This window comes from Cetorhinus maximus, chromosome 6 (assembly GCF_964194155.1).
Source record: "Cetorhinus maximus chromosome 6, sCetMax3.hap1.1, whole genome shotgun sequence".
In the NCBI taxonomy this organism is placed as follows: Eukaryota; Metazoa; Chordata; class Chondrichthyes; order Lamniformes; family Cetorhinidae; genus Cetorhinus; species Cetorhinus maximus.
In genome coordinates, this window is record NC_135884.1 from 129,771,188 (window position 1) to 129,788,794 (window position 17,607).

At 41.7% G+C, this 17,607-nt stretch overlaps 2 protein-coding genes across 3 annotated transcripts in view; both read right to left on the bottom strand.

The window, feature by feature from the left end:
• The window catches only part of kars1 (lysyl-tRNA synthetase 1), a 531,769-nt gene that overhangs the window by 176,582 nt on the left and 337,580 nt on the right, over positions 1 to 17,607 (bottom strand). The gene's annotated exons all lie outside the window — the stretch shown is intronic.
• Positions 1 to 17,607, bottom strand: part of nfat5b (nuclear factor of activated T cells 5b) — a 205,639-nt gene that overhangs the window by 86,531 nt on the left and 101,501 nt on the right. For both annotated transcript variants that reach the window (XM_078544498.1, XM_078544499.1), the window contains exons 8-9: positions 14,388 to 14,443; positions 13,142 to 13,274 (exon numbers count right to left, since the gene is read on the bottom strand). In XM_078544498.1, coding sequence (XP_078400624.1) covers positions 13,142 to 13,274; positions 14,388 to 14,443 — 189 coding nt within the window. The remainder of the gene's footprint in view (positions 1 to 13,141; positions 13,275 to 14,387; positions 14,444 to 17,607) is intronic.

Sequence of the window (17,607 nt, forward strand, 5' to 3'; positions counted from 1 at the left end):
TTAGATGCATGGTGACTACCTCATTAAAGTCACTATTTACAAAATGACACAGCAGCTTCCTCCAATAATTTTTTTTCTAAACAGATTTCACACTTCTCACTAACCTCTCCTATTTTCCCTGTATACTCTTTTAACTTCTGACAAGTAGGATGAACAAATTGTCTATGCAACTTTAAGATCATTTGTTTTTTTGCCTCTCTGATACTTATCACCTGATGCTACTTGTCTAACACTGATAAGAAAAGCCAGGTTTTATTAAGGGGATACAATAATGTCCTGACTGGGTAAATTACAGATTGACTGACTTTCCAAAAATAATTGTCATGTTCCACGTCAAGTTTCATTAGAACTTAAGAAATAGGTGGATGAGTAAGTTATTCAGTTCTTCAAGTCCCCACTCTGTCATTCAATGAGATTGTGACTGATCTTCTACTTCAACACCATTTTCCTGCACTAACCCTGTATCGGTCTTGGGCATACTCAACGGCTGAGCCTCCACAGCCCTCTGGGGTAGAGAATTCCAAGGTTCACTACCAAGTGAAGAAATTCTTCCTCTTCTCAGTCCTAAATGGCTTGCCCCTTAATCTGAGACTGGTTCTAGACTCCCCAGGTGGGGAAATATCCTTCCTGCATTTACCCTGTCAAATCCTTGTAAGAATTTTATATGTTTGGATGAGATCACCTCTCATTCTTATAAACCCTAGAGAATAAATGCCCAGTCTATTTAGTCCTTCATCATAGGACAGCCCCTCCATCCCAGGAATTAGTTTGGTGAACTTTCATTACACTCTCTCTCTTTGACAAGTATATCTTTCCTTAAGTAAGGAGACCAAAACTAAACACTACTCCAGATGTGGTCTCACCAAGGCTCTGTATAATTGTAGTAAGAAATCTTTACTCCTATACTCAAGTCTTCAAAATCACATCACAGAATCACAGTGCAGAAGAGGCCCATCAAGTCTGCACTGACACGTGAGAAATACCTGACCTACCTACCTAATCCCATTTACCAGCATTTGGCTCATAGCCTTGAATGTTATGACGTGCCAAGTGCTCATCTCGGTACTTTTTAAAAGGATGTGAGGCAACCTTCCTCCACCACCCTCCCAGGCAGCGCATTCCAGTCTGTCACCACCCTCTGGGTAAAAAAGTTTTTCTTCACATCCCTCCACCTTGAACTTATGCCCCCTTGTGACTGACCCTTCAACTAAGAGGAACAGCTGCTCCCTATCCACCCTGTCCATGCCCCTCATAATCTTGTACACCTTGATCAGGTCACCCCATAGTCTTCTCTGCTCCAACGAAAACAACCCAAGTCTATCCAGTCTCTCTTCATAACTTAAATGTTTCATCCCAGGCAACATCCTGGTGAATCTCCTCTGCACCCCCTCCAGTGCAGTCACATTCTTGTAATAAAGGCCAAAATACCATTTTCCTTCTTAATTGCTTGCTGTACCTGCATGTTAGCTTTCAGTGATTCATCAACAAGAACACCCAAGTCCCTTAAAGATCAACACTTGCCAGCCCCTCGCCAGTTAAGGAATACTCTGTATTTCTGTTTTTCCTACGAAAGTGGATAACCTCACATTTCTCCACATTGTACTCCATTTGCCATATTTCTGCTCACTCACTTAGCCTCTCCAAATCCCCTTGAAGCGTCTTTGCATCCTCTTCATAACTCACACTTCCACCTAGTTTTGTGTCCTCTGCAAAATTGGAAATATTACATTTAATCCCCACATCCAAATTATTGATATAGATTGTGAGCAGCTGGAGCCAAAGCACTGATTCTTGTGGTACCCCACTAGACACAGCCTGCCAACCTGAAAATGACACATTTTTTCCTACTCTGTTTTCTGTCCGTTAACCAGTTCTCAATCTATGCCAGTATATTCCCCCCAATCCGTGTGCTCTACTTTTGTTTACTAACCTCTTGTGTGGGATCTTATCATAAGCTTTCTGAAAATCTAAACATACCACATCCACTGGTTCCCCCTTATCTATTCTGCTAGTTCCATCCGCAAAAAACTCGAACAGCTTTGCTAAACATGATTTCTCTTTCATAAATCCATGTTGACTCTGCACAATTCTACCTATTTTCTAAGTGTCCTGTTATCACATCCTTTATTATAGAATCTAGCATTTTCCCAACTATTGACATCAGGCTAACAGGTCTGTAGTTCCCAGTATTCTCTGTTCCTCCCTTCTTAAATAGTAGGGTTACATTTGCCACCTTCCAACCTGCAAGCACCGTTCCAAAGTCCACAGAATTTTGAAAGATGACCATCAATGCATCGACCATCTCTACAGCCACCTTTTTCAACACTCTGGGATGTAGATATTTAGGTCCAGGGGATTGACTTACTTCAAGTCTCATTAATTTCTTTAGTACTATTTTTTACTATTATTAATAGCTTTCAGTTCCTCCTTTACACTAGTCCCTTGTTTCTCCATTATTTTTGGGAGGTTAATATTTTCCTGCATGACGCCAGGCAGAGTATTTGTTCAGTTTCTCTGCCATTTCCTTATTCCCCATTATTAATTATCCTGACTCTGCTTATAATAGATCCACATTTGTTTTTGCTAATCTTTTCCTTTTTACATACCTATAGAAACATTTGGTTTTTATGTTTCTTGCTAGTTTACTCTCATATTCTATTTTCCCTTTCTTAGTACTCCTTTGCAGAATTTGAAAATGCACCCAATTCTCAAGCTTATCTTTTTTTGGGCAACTTTATACACCTTTTTTGATCTAATACAATCCTTGATTTCTTTCATTTGCCACAGTTGGAACTCTCTCCTTGTTGGGTCTTTTGTGCATTAAAGGAATGTATTTTTGTTGCAAACTATGTCTTGGTTCTTTATATGTTAGCAATTGCCTGCCTACCATTGTACCTTTTAATGTAGTTCCCCAATCTACCACAGCCAATTTGTTTCCTATACTTCATAGTTTCCTTCGTTTAGATTTAAGACCCTAGGTTCTAAGTGAACTACATCACTTTCAAACTTAATGTAAAATTCTTTCTTAAAGGCTCCTTTACAACAGGATTATTAATTAGCCCTTTATCATTGCACAACACTAGATCTAAAATATCCCATTCCCTAGTTGGTTCCTCAATGTACTGCTCTAGGAAACCATCTCACATACGTTCCAAGAATTTGTCCTCCACAACATTGGTACTAATTAGGTTTACGCAATCTGTATGTAGATTGAAATCCCCCTGAAATTGCTGTATTGCCCTTGTTACACACACCTCTAATTTCTTGATTTATACTGTGAATTACATTACCACCACTGTTTGGTGGTCTACAAACAAATACCAATGTTTTCTGCCCCTTGCTGTTTCTTAAAATCAGTATGGGTGGAACTATGTCTTAATCTTTAGAACTAAGGTCATCTCTCACCGCGGTACTCATGCCCTCTTTAATTAACAGAGCTACCCCACCACCTTTTCCCCAACTTCCTTTCCTTCTTGAATGTCAGGTACCCTTGGATATTTAGGTGCCTTCTTCGGTTTTCTTGTAGTCACTTCTCTGCAATGGCCATCAGGTCATACATATGAATTTCTATTTGCACTGACAATTCATCTGTTTTGTTGTGAATGCTACAGGAATTCAGATGCAGGGCCCTTAATTCAGTTTTTTTTCTACTGTTTGTAAATTCTGGTCTTACCTTTCGACAGTCAGTTTGCAATCACTGTTGCTTCGTGCCATAACTCTTATGATCATTACTTTTATTGCTACCTTGATCATTTCCCTTGCATTCATTCAATCCCCCGACACAATCCTTTCCCCACCACTATTTAGTTTAAAGCTCTCTATTTCCCCAATTATACATCTCGCTAGCACACTGGACCCAGCAAGGTTCGGGTAAAGTCTGTCCCAACGGTATAGGCCCCTCTTTGCTCAGTACTCGTGCTAGTGCCCCACGAACCAGAACCCACTTCTCCCACACCAGTCTTTGAGCCATGCATTTGTCTCCCTAATCTTATTTACCCTATGCCAATTCACACATGGTTTAGGTGATAATCCAGAGATTAGCAGCTTTAAGGTTCTGCTTTCTAATTTAGTGCCTAGTTCCTCACACTCAACAGGCAGAACCTCTTTACCAGTTTTACCTACGTCACTGGTACCTAAATGGACCACAAAAACTGGATCCTGCCCCTCCCACTGCAAGTTCCTCTCCAGCCCTGAGAAGATATCACAAACCCTGGCACCAGGCAGGCAACACAGCCTTCTGGATTCTCACTCTTGGCTGCCGAGAACAGTGTCCATCTCCCTGACTATACTGACGCCTACGACCACTACGTTCCTTTTAACTCCCCCCACTTGAATGGCTTCCTATACCATGGTCAGTCTGCTCATCCACACTACAGCCCTAGCTCTTGTCCATACAGGCTGCAGGAATCTCGAACTTGTTGCTCAATTACAAGGGTGGAGGCTCCTCCACTTCTACCTTCTCAATCCCCTTACTTGCCTAACTCACATTCATACCCCCCTGTCCCTGACCAAATCAGATGATGCTAACCTAAGGGGTGTTACTGCCTTCTGGCACAAAGTGTCCAGGTACCCATCCCCACTCCATGATGCATTGCAAAGTCTGCAGCTCAGCCTCCAGCTCATTAACTGAGCCGAAGCTTACTACAGATGTGTTTGCCATGGATTGCAGTGGCATCCAAGAGCTCCCACATGCTGCAACCATGACACACCACCTGTCCTGCCATCTTTGTGTTAATTAAATTTATAGATCCCCTCTTCACCAAACTCCCTCACTCACCAAACTCCCTGCTTCACACACTGTGTACTCAAGCAGCACTCAGAGACCCCTGTTTTTATACTCTCTGAAAAACAATGATGAATCATCTCTGCTAAAGCTCCGCTTATGTTAGCTTCCTAATTAACTAGTTACCATTGCTCTGAGTTTGTATATTCCTGTTTAAGACCAAAAAAAAACTTAGCTCTTAACAAACAATAATTTTTGATTATTAAACTTAAGCAAAAACTAGACTTGAGATTAACCCTTCATTTGTGCCTTTTGCATTGAAGGTTTACTCAGCAGCATAGATATTTCACTTGAGATTGTCAGTACTTATAAAATGGCTTACTCCCTCTACTTTACATTAAATTTCAACTATCTTTAGTGACCTTGATGTGTTGTCATCATCAAACCAAAAGTAGTATTTTTATATTCCTTAACCTTATGTCAATCCTCAGTACTTAGTGAATCAAGATAACAGATTGGTTAAAATGTTCCACATATTGTTGAAGTGCAAGTGCTATCCGGAACAGTTTAAGTAGTCAGCGACTAATATGTTCAAAGGACTAAAACTCCTTGTGAATAGTATAATTTGTTCAGATTCATCACTACCTTCATTTTCTTCCTCAGAATTCTTTTCATGTGTCATCGAGGACTCTGCCTCTCTGCTTGGGCAGTTTATTGCATAAATGCAAGGTATAGATGGGGTAGATAGGAAGAAACTTTCCCCCTTTAGTGGAGAGGTCAATAACCAGGGAGCATTAATTTAAGTTAAGGGGCAGGAGGTTTAGAGGAAAGATTTTTTCACCCAGAGGTTGGGGGGTGGTGGTGGGTGTGTGTGTGTGTGTGTGTGTGTATCAGGAACTCACTGCCTGAAAGCGTGGTAGAGGCGGGAACCCTCACAAAATTTAATTATTTAGATGAACACGTGAAACGCCATTGCATATAAGGCTACAGGCCAAGTGCTGGAAAATGGGATTAGAGTCGATAGGGGCTTGATGACCAACATGGACACGGATGGCCCAAAGGGCTTCTTTCCGTGCTGTAAAACTCTATGACTCTAAAGTGCGATTCAAAGGATCATTTAAACACCTATTAACTGTTCCTTTGGCATTCCTGGGATTCATACACCTATTCCATTCCAATTCTATCTTCTGTAATTGCCAGATTTACTAATAAAGGTGTTTTCATTTTCATTTTGCCTGCCATTAATCCTTCCAATGAAGTCTCTTGATGTGTTCAGTGCTTTCCCGAATGTGTCCCTCTCCATTTCGATTGGTCACAAGCTGCAGCTTCCCATCGGTCAGCAGGTATGTTTGACCTCTTCAAGGACATCCCTGAAGTGTTTCTGCTGTCCTCTTGCATGACCGAGTTCCAAACAGAGCAAATGCTTCAGGAGTCTAGTATCAGGCATATGAACATGTCCCATCCAGCGGAATTGCTTTTGAATGATTAATGCCCTGATGCTGGACAAATTGCCTAAGGTGAGGGTGCTGATGTTGGACTGCCTTTTTTAAAATTTATTCATTCATGGGATGTGGGCATTGCTGGCTAGAAAAGCATTTATTGCCCAACCCTGATTGCCCTTGAAGGTTATGGTGAGCTGCCTTCTTGAACCACTGCAGTCCATGTGGTGTAGGCACATCCACAGTGCTGTTGGAGGAAGTTCCAGGATTTTGACCCAGTGACATTGAAAGAACAGTGATATAGTTCCAAGTCAGGATGGTGTGCACTTTGGAGGCGAACTTGCAGGTGGTGGCGTTCCCACATATCTACTGCCCTTGACCTTTTAGGTTGCTGAACTTTTAATTTCCTCTGGTTTGGGAGGTGCTGTCAAAGGATGGTGAGTTACTGCAGTGCATTGTGTAGACTAACCAACCTACCTACCCAACCCTTCAAACACCACCTGCCCAGCATGTGGCAGAGTCTGCAGAATACACATTGGACTTATCAGCCGTTTGGAACCCATTGAACAGGACTAGAGGCTAGTCATCCTCGATCCTGAGGGGCTGCCTAAGCACCTGTCATCAGCCTTCTAAGAAGGTGGTGGTATTTGGTTCTTAGAGAAGGAGGCCCTGTTTTATCAGATGCCCGCTGCCTTCAAAGAATTTCCAAAGGACAGTAATATGGTTCCGCTATTTAAGAAGGGTTGTATAGATAAGCCAGGGAACTACAGGCCAGTGAATCTCACGTCAGTTGTAGAGAAACTATTGGAGAAAATTCTGAAGGAGAGTATCTATCTCCACTTGGAGAAGCAAGGTTTGATCAGGGATAGTCAGCATGGCTTTGTCAGAGGGAGGTCATGCCTAACAAATTTGATTGAATTTTTTGAGGAGGTGACCAGGTGTGTAGTCGAGGGTAGTGCGGTTGATGTAGTTTATATGGATTTCGGCAAAGCCTTTGACAAGGTCCCACATGGGATACAGGGTAATTTGATAAGGTGGATTCAAAATTGGCTTAGTTGTAGGAGACAGAGGGTGATGACAGAAGGCTGCTTTAGTGACTGGAAGCCAGTGTATAGTGGCGTACCACAGGGATCTGTGCTGGCTCCCCTATTATTCGTTATTTATATAAATGACATAGATGACTATGTGGGGGGGGTAGGATTAGTAAGTTTGCGGATGACACAAAGATTGGCCGGGTGATTAACAGTGAGGTTGAGTGTCTTGGGCTACAGGAAGATATAGACAGGATGGTCAAATGGGCAGATGGAATTTAACCCTGAAAAGTGTGAGGTGATACACTTTGGAAGGAGTAATTTGACAAGGAAGTATTCAATGAACGGCATGACACTAGGAAGTTCTGAGGAACAAAGGGGCCTTGGCGTGTGTGTCCATAGATCTCTGAAGGTGGAGGGGCATGTTAGCGAGGCGGTGAAAAAGACATATGGGACACTTGCCTTTATCAATCGAGGCATAGATTACAAAAGTAGGGAGGTCATGTTGGAGTTGTATAGAACCTTAGTGAGGCCACAGCTGGAGTACTGTGTGCAGTTCTGGTCGCCACATTATAGGAAGGATGTGATTGCACTGGAGGGGGTGCAGAGGAGATTCATCAGGATGTTGCCTGGGATGAAACCTTAAAGTCATGATGAAAGGTTGGATAGACTTGGGTTGTTTTCGTTGGAGCAAAGACGACTGATGGGCGACCTGATCGAGGTGTACAAGGTTATGAGGGGCATGGAAAGGGTGGATAGGGAGCAGCTGTTCCCTTTAGTTGAAGAGTCAGTCACAAGGGGGCATAAGTTCAAGATGAGGGGCAGGAGGTTTAGTGGGGATGTGAGGAAAAACATTTTTACCCAGAGGGTGGTGACGGTCTGGAATGCACTGCCTGGGAGGGTTGCCTCACATCCTTTAATAAGTACCTGGATGAGCACTTGGCATGTCATAACATTCAAGGCTATGGGCCAAGTGCTGGTAAATGGGATTGGGTAGATAGGTCAGGTGTTTCTCGTGTGTCGGTGCAGACTCGATGGGCTGAAGGGCCTCTTCTGCACTGTGAGATTCTGTGACAGATTCTGTTGAATGTGATGCATGGGATGCCAATCAAGTGGACTGCTTTGTCCTGGATGGTGTCAAGAGTCACGTGTAGGCCAGACCCGGTAAGAATGGCAGGTTTCCTTCCACATTAGTGAACCAGATAGGTTTGTATGACAATTGGCAATGGTTTCATGGTCATCATCAGACTTTTAATTCCAGATTTCTATTGAATTCAAATTCCACCATCTGCCATTGTGGGATTAGAAGCCAGGTGTCCAGAGCATTACCCTCAGTCTCGAAAACTAGTCTAGCAACAATACCACTATGCCATTACCGCTCCTTGATTTGTTTGAAACATAAGATCCTGAGGTGTCCTGACAGGGTGGATGTGGAGAGGATGTTTCTCTTGTGGGTGAATCTAGAACTAGGGGTTGCTGTTTAAAAATAAGGGGTCACCCATTTAAAAGCGGAGTCGAGGCGAAATTTGTTCTCTGAGTGTCTCTGGAACACTCTTCCTCAAAAGGCGGTGGAAGCAGACTATTTGAACGTTTTGAAGGTAGAAGTGGATAGATTTTTGGTAAGCAAGGGAGTGAAGGGCTATTGAGGGTAGGTGGGGTGCAGATTTGAGGTTACTATCAGATCAGCCTTGATCTTATTAAATGGCAGAGCATATTCAAGGGGCCGAATGGCCTACTCCTGCTCCTTGTTCGTATGGTCAAATGTTTGTAGATGGTGGACAGGAGGCGAGTTACTTGGCACAGAATTCTTAGCCTCTGACCTGCTCTTGTAGCCAAGCATTTATATGGCTAGCCCAGTTCAGTTGCTGGTCAGTGGTAACCCCCGGAATGTTGATAGTGGGGGATTCGGTGATAGTAATGCCATTGAATGTCAAGGGGTGGGAGGTTGGTTAGATTCTCTCGTGTTGGAGATGGTCATTGCCTGGCACTTGTGTGGTGTGAATGTTACTTGCCACTTACCAGTCAAGCCTGAATGTTGTCCAAGACTTGCTGCAAAAGGGGATGGACCGTTTCAGTATCTGAGTCATCGCGAATAGTGAACATAGTGCAAACAAACATCCCTACTTCTGACCTTATGATGGAGGGAAGGTCATTGATGAAGTAACTGCAGATGGTTGGATCAAGGACACTAACCTGAGGACCTTTTGAAGTCATGTCCTAGGACTGAGATGACCGACCTCCAACAACTACAACCCATCTTCCTTTGTGCTAGATATGACTCCAACCAGTGGAGAGTTTTCCTTTTCTCCCCATTGACTTCAATTTTGTTAAGGGTCCTTGATGCCACACTCACTCAGTCACATGCTGCCTTCATGTCAAGGGCAATCACTCTCACCTCCCCACAAGTTCAGCTCTTTTTCCCCACGTTTGGACCAAAGCTGTAATGAGGTCAGGAGCTGAGTGGCCCTTGGAACACAAACAGTGCAGCGAGCAAGTTATTGTTGTGGAAGTGCCACTTGACAGCACTGTTGACGACACCTTCCATCACTTTGCATGAAATTCAAGAGTAGACTGATGGGGTGGTAATTGGCCGGGTCCTGTTTTTTGCAGACAGGACATAACTGGGCAACTTACCACATTGGCGGGTAGATGCCATTGTTGTAACAGATTGGCTCGGGGTGTGGAAGTTCTAGATCACAAGTCTTCAGTATTATTGCCAGAATAGTGTCAGGGCCCATAGCCTTTCCAGTAGCTTTTCTTGCCACTGGATTTGGAGTATGACGTTGCGAAGACACCGCTGGTACTACTTGAGTGTTTTGAGGTGTCTGCAGTAGATCATCCAAGTCTCCAAAGCACATAGGAGCTTGGAGATCAGTACTACCTAGAAAACCATGACCCTAGTCTTGGGTTTGAGATCCTAGTCCTCAAATAGTCTTTTCATCAGTCAGCTGAAGGCTGAGCTGGCACACTGGACGCAATGATGAATTTCATCATCTGTCTGTCTTCGTCAAAAGGAGGCTCCTAAGATACAAAAATGGTCTACTTTTTCCAGGATCTTGCCATTGATCCATTGATCTAAATCATCGGCGTGTGGCGGGAGGGGGAGCAGTATTAGTTATGGAAGCTGGTTGGAAGAGGTCCTTAGTTTTCCAAGTGTTTAGTGAGAGGTCCATTTTCTCATATGTTCTGGAGAAGGAGTCAACAAAAACCCGGAGCTCAGTTTCTAAATGAGCATGCACACAGTTTCAGCGTACAGATGATGCTTACGACTGAGATTGGAGCAGTTTTGGTTTTGAATTGAAGGCAGCGTAGTTTGGACAGTTTCCCATGTTTTGTAGATTGTGGGTAACTTGTTGGAGGTAAGGTGCAGTATTGCGACATGGAAAAAGAAGAAAAGGGTTAGTGCAATGACACAGCCTTGTTTGACTCCAGTTTTCAATGAGATATGTTTTGTGGTGGTTCCGTTGGCAAGGATCATGGCATGCATGTCATCATGGAGTAGGGTGGAGGATGATGACAATTTCTGAGGGTAGCCAAATGTGAGGAGGATACTCCATAAGGTTTTGCAATTGGTGTCAAAGGCTTTTGAGGTCAAAAAGGCCATGTATTGCTGTCAGTGCTGTTCCTTGCATTTCTCTTGCATTTGCACAGTGAAGATCATGTCTGTGATGGGTGAAAACTGCACTGAGACTCTGGAAGGAGTTTATTGGCCATTGGGAGGTGGTGGTTGAGTAGGATCCTTGCAATCATCTTCCCTGTGGCAGACAGCAGAGACACTCCTCTGTAGTTATGGCAATCAGACTGGTCTCCCTTCTTGAATATTGTCGAGATTCCCCCGGCATGTGCTCCCAGATGAGGGAGGAGGCTGTGCAGCAGTGCCAGGGGCGTATCTCCACTATGTTTCAGAATTTCAGATGGCATTCCATCTGCTCCAAGAGCTTTGGTGTTTTTGAACGGCTTTTTCCAACTTCGCTTCGAACCAGGGGAGCGCCGAGACCGAGCCAGAGAAGGTATTGAGCAAAGAGTCAAGGACATTGGAGTTAAAGACAAGAATCGCAGTTGACAAGTTCTTCAAAAAATGTTCTCGCCAGCAAGCACAGACTACTTCCCTGTCCTTGATGAGCTTCCCTTCATGCTTTGCTCTCAGAAGGGTAGGCCCTCGAGTGCTTGGACCGTAGATCATCTTGACAACGTCAAAGAAACTATGCATGTTGTTGGTGATTACAAGTTGTTGGATCTCCCGCCACTTTTTCTACCCAGAATTTATTCTTTATGTCGTGGGTTTTATGCTGTACTGCTGCCGACCACCACCTATAGGGCTCCTGCTTTTCTCAAGTCATAAAATTTCTAGTCAATTAAATCTGTGCTTATCAGGTCCTGTATTTCTTGGTTGCTTTCATCAAGCCAGTCATGACATTGCCTTGTAGAGACACCAAGGACCTCATTGCAGCTGTTTGTTTTGGTGGATTTTAGGGTTGACCAAGCACTATGGCCACACTTAACTCCTGGTGGCTGGAGGTTGGCAGTGAGGTGCTGACAGAGAAGGACTGCCTTGGTGGGATTTTTGAGGCCACCAATGTTAATTTTCTTGCTGAATTACTTTTATTGCCTCTGCTGGTTGGGGCCAGGCTAATGGAGATAGTAGATCGGCTAGGGTGGTGATTGGCCCAGTAGTTTTTGGTACCTATCACGGTGCCAGTGAATCATTAGCCTGTCCATATGAGTATTCTTAACAAAATCCAGCAAATTAAATGCTAGTAGTAATCCAGGGATCCTCAATTTTTATGATTGACGAGATTCAATCTGTTAAAGTCCATTCTTCCACGGGATGACCATATGTTTTCCGAAATGTATACAAATCCAACCATGCCTCACAGGCATTTAACAGATCATCATTCTTGTAAATTTCAACCAATAACTCTAATTGGAACTTTTCCACCAGGTGAGTTTAGGCACTCGGAGCATTTTTCACTAATAGAAGGTCTAAATCTTCATGACTAACCAACTGAGAGGCATCCATCTCACAAAATACTTCAATTTTGATTTTACTTTTTGTAAAAAAAACAGCAATGCCAAGGCCATATCTTGTTTCCTCTTTGGAAGGGACGTAATTAGTGTCCACAATTTCACTAATTCTTCCCATTGGTCATATGGTTCATTCTTCAAGAATATTGAGGATATCATTCCCCAAAAATATCCACTAGCTTTCTGCCATTTCCCACAGTGGCCACGAGGATTGTTGTTTCCTGTCTGAATTTTTTTCTCTTATTTTCCAACCTTGACCTTTAGGCAACCATTCTCTGCTACTGTTTTATAATCCAAAAAGCCAGTTGGTGAAGGATAGAATGACCTCAATCTTTATATACTTTTATAAGCATTTATTAGCATGCCCCACCTAACCCAACAACCACAGTTTCATTCTATGTTGATTGATAACAGCACAAGTGACCTGCAAGTTAATGTCCATCACCTGCATACAATTAAACACAATTGATATATAATAATGTCCTGGTGCAAATAAAACTGAATTGCCTGGGTTTCATGACAGATGAGTTGAATGTCTGGCTAAATTTGGACATTCCTGGCCTAAAACATAAAGCAAAATATTGCTAATGGGGTTACAGGTGAAATCCAGAATACATTAATTTAATAGCTAAGGAAGGTTTATCAAGGAGAATGTTGATTCCTATGTAAAATTTGTAAATTAACTTTGTCAAATGTTGCTATGATCTGGTGATGCCAACAAACTGCTATCACCTTTTTTCTAACTGGCAGCGTATCAATGACTGACCAGAGGCTAGCCCTTAACAACAGCTTTCAGCAAAACTACTTGATTAACAAACATTAAATATACTCCTCCTAGCTAGGATTTGTCAGGGTTTTTGCTCTCCAAGTTCAAAAATTTAAATAGGCAATGATGCAAAAACATTGTATTGAGCTTCACTAACCTAGATCAGGAGTGAAAGTAAAAGGCTGCACTTCATGTGACCTTCCAGCATTGGTTACGACATATATTCCAACTGAAACTGGTGAAGTTATATGTGGATTGTGATATGGAGGAACTTTAACAATAAGATGATTCTGTGAAAAGAAAATAGAAAAACAAAATCACATGAATACAGATACTATTAATAATCTCATCCTTTTTAACAATGTGTAAAAAAATGCATTTGCCTGTTTAATGATAAAATAACGCAAAAGACGTGGCTTAAAGAAAGACAAGAATTACATCTCAACCTTCCTGTTGAAAAGATTTTCAGACAGTTTCAAAAAGGGATGAAAAAAGTGGATCGCAATATTGGTTGAAGGAACCATCACAGCTGTGAGGAGAGGTGACATATTAGAATGGTCATCCAATTAGGCCACATGGGTTTAATTGAAGAACAGCAAAGGGGCAATCACACTGCTGGGAAAATGCGAGAGGGCACGAGAGAGCAGGGTGGGCAGGTGTGAACAAGTGGGCGTGAGTGAGAGAGAGAGAAAGAGAGGCACACTGAAAAAGAGAAAAGAAAATATGTAGACAAATTTCTGAAATGTGCAAAAACAATAGGACAGTAAAAGTAGAGAACTTCAGCTATCCTAATATTAAGATGGGTAAAATCAACATAAGTGTAGAGGAGCAGAATTCTTAAAATGCATTCAGGAGAAGATTTTTATTCAGTATCTAACAAGCTCAATAAGAGAAAGCAAAGTTTTAGGGAATGAATTTGGCCAGATCCAAGGGTTATCAGTAGGAGAGGATTTTGGTGGTGGTACTTCATGTAGAGGTGCTATACTGTATAAAAAAACATTCGCCATGTTAGCAGGAGAACTCCACATTCCAATAGTGATCAAGATCACGGTTAGGTTGGTTAAATAAAAAATGACAATTCCCTACACTCCCTCATGACCAAAAGTCATGACAGGGGAGCTACAGGCAATGTCCTATTTGGACTGAAGTGACTGCCTTGGAAGCGACTGTTGGGAGAACCCAAGATGGTAGCTTGAAGGAATAAATCAAAGGTATATATAAATATACTGTGACATGACAGTTAGGCATAAGAGAAACAGCATGATGGAAAAGACAGATTGAAATGGGCATGACAGGAAAGTATTATGGGAAATAAAAGTGTGACACTACAGAAGAGAGAGCGTAAAGTTGAACATAAACATTCCTTAACCTTCATGAAAAATGCTCCGAGTGCCTAAACTCACCTGATGGAAAAGTTCCATGTCAATTTCAGCTTCTGCTTTCCAAGGGCTATTCTCATCTAGTTAAAATTTTAAAAAATTTAAAAATTAATAAACAATCTACCAATGGTTAGGTTTTCAGACATGCTGCTTGTGTGATATAAGTGTTCATTAGAAACAGATCGGAGAAATCTTCTTCAAATTACCGTGCTTAAAGATGGATTATAATGCAAACACAATGAGGTAGAGCTTAACAGCAGTCTTATTCTTGGGCAAGTGAATTACTGCCCATGCCCACAGAATACAACATATCCAATACTATTTTCAAGTTAAAATAAAAAATACCAATCTGCCCTAATGGCTGTGGCAAGTTTACTCACTGTCCAATGAGTAGTTTTGCGTTACTGGCTGTGTAGGTCTGGTCTCCCCAAGCTAATTTATCTCAGTTGGAATGGCAATAGTTTAGAGAGTGGATAACTAGATGAGCTTATCGGGGGTAGGCAGGAATGTGGAGTTGAGGTTACAATCAGATCTCACTGAATGGTGGAGCAGGCTTGAAGGGCCGAATGGCCTACTCCTGCTCCTAATTCATATGTATGAGACTCCTGCTCATGTTTGCTCTCCAGTAAGCTTTATAGGAATTGTGCATGTATAGATGTCAGATGACAAACAGGACTGAGCTCAGCATCCCACATTTAAATAGCTTCTTGATGTTCCAAGTCAAGGTTCATATATGAAGATATTGATTTGACCAAGATTCGAGAGAGAGAGAGAATAAAATTGCTTAAGAAAAATTGGAGAAAAAATAATTTTAGGCAGAGAAGACACATTAGAAATACAATTATTTCATCTACTAGGACTTTTAAAAGTCTCAAATTTAACATGAATAATGTTCAGATTTGTTTCCATGTGAGTTTAGCTCTTGCTTGATTATCTTTTGAGTCCAGAACATTGAGTTCAACAATTCCAGACTGTAACCTCTTTACCTCTATTTTGTCTCATTCTCTTCACAAATTTGTCTTAATTTTGTCTGTCTTGTTTTTGCTTTCTTATAGCAACTGTTCATTATACTGCCATTTACACCTTCTCTGGACCCACCTTTTGTTTCTTTACTTGCCCCATTACCACTATTCCCACCAACTCTTATCATTTAATGTCTCCCATTGTCCGTCCTATCATAGATCTTTCCCTTTTGCTGTTTTTCCACCCGTCTCCATTTCACCTCTTTAAAAGTTGTCACATTTCTAACTTTTCCCAGTTCTGATGAACGGTCATATCTCCACAGATGATACCAGATCTGTCGAGTATTTCCAGCACTTGATTTTTATTTCAAATTTCGAGCATCTGCAGTATTTTACTTTTGTGTTATTGCAAGATCATCACCCCCACTGTCAGAGGTGGGAGTTTCTAAAGTGTGTGGTGAAGTGCGAGGGTGTCTCCATTCCCAGTTGCCGGCCACAAATGAGGGATTTAAGAAGGGCTTAAAGGGCCTTCGGACAGGAGGGGGAAAGTGCCCCACTGTAATGAACACCTCACAGCTGCAGCTATTAATTAGCACAGTGCCTTCCCTATTGAATGGAGCCTGATGGTTACCCAAAAACCACTGGGCAACTACCACCATTTCAAGAACGCCCTCCTGACTCAATGAGTACTCTGTACACACTGATGCCACCTGGATTTACCTTAATTAAGCCCTCAAAGTTGGGTAACCAGACCCACCATCACCCATCTCCTGCAGAATCTTGAGGAAGCAGGAACGCGTCATGGAGCTGGCCCACTGGGATTTCCTTCCTGTTTGAGTCCACCTGCCTTCCTGGCCACCTCCACAGGCCCTTAAAAATTCTGCCTTCTGTATCAGGTTGACTTCATTCATAGCACTTCTTATTCAGAGGTTGTGGTTTTGAGCCCCAAAGCAGTTCATATTTTAAGGCTAGTGATTCAGTAGCAAATGAGTATTAAATTGTTAGAGACGCCATCCTTCAAATAAAACATCAAATTGAGGCTCTGTCTCCCTGTTCCAGTTTTTTTAGACCATGATACTATTTGGAAAAAAAAAGAGGTTGTCTTGTTTTCTTAGCCAATTGTTCCTTCTTCAACCAATACCACAAAAAGCAGATTAACTATTCATTTCTGTTCATGAGATGTTTCAAGCCATGAATGGCTTTTGTGTTTGCCCATGCAGTCCCTATACCTTAGAAACAATGTTCTGCATGCAATAAGATGTTACAATGTGATAAGTTATGCACATATTAAAAGCACAATATAAGCATTTTTTCTGGAAAGGATCAGTTAACTACAGTATTCAATACTTTTACCCATACTTTAAAAGTTACAATTTTAGTTTGTCTACTTAACGTGGAGCTGGTGCACAAATGTCTTTGAAAACAGAAATCAAATTTTTTTTCAAAACAAGAAACATCTTTAATCTGACTGACCAGCTACATAGAAAGTATTATATAACTGAAGATCAACTCTTCTCCCAGTTAATCAATTATTAAACCCTCTTCATATCATTAGTGTGTGAAACACTTGCTAAGGATTGGTAGTTCATGGAAAAAAATATACCAGTAACATCAGTGATGTGGATTAAGGAGCAATAAATTGTAGACTGGATTCATTAGCGATTCACTCCTGTGGGAAAAAACAGATCCCAATCTTCATTCACTTACACTAAATATAAAGTACTAATACTAATGGCCAGGCTTGTTTTCAATTGATTTTGCATTTTTTATTGTTTTTTAAACCCTCACCATGGGCTATGTGGTAGTCTACCCTTTTAACTGGCATACCTTGACTCCAATGGAATGTGTACAGCTGGAATGGGTTGCTTCAGTAAGGAGAGAAGGTAGCAAGAATGTATCTTAAAAAATGTAACAAAATTATCCAGGAATAATTCCTCCAAGATCTGAAACTGGAGAGCTGTATGCTTTATTGATTTGCCATTCTAAGTAAAAAAATAGCATTGACAAAGTTTATGCAACAGGATTTATGGTTTCCCACAAAACAAACCAAGTGCTGACCATGTTGCCCATAAGTCTGAAGATATTTATATGGGCTTGGTTCACTGGTCATTTAAGTTTCTGTGATGTCCCATTATAGAGCTTGTTTGTATTTGATAATATGTGGTATAATTTGGAATTATTTTTTGTGACAGCACTTTTCATGTGGAAACTGTTTGAATGCACATTGGTGCATGTTATAATAAGTTGAACTGCAGCTGTTGGGAGTGTTGCAGTTAGCCAAT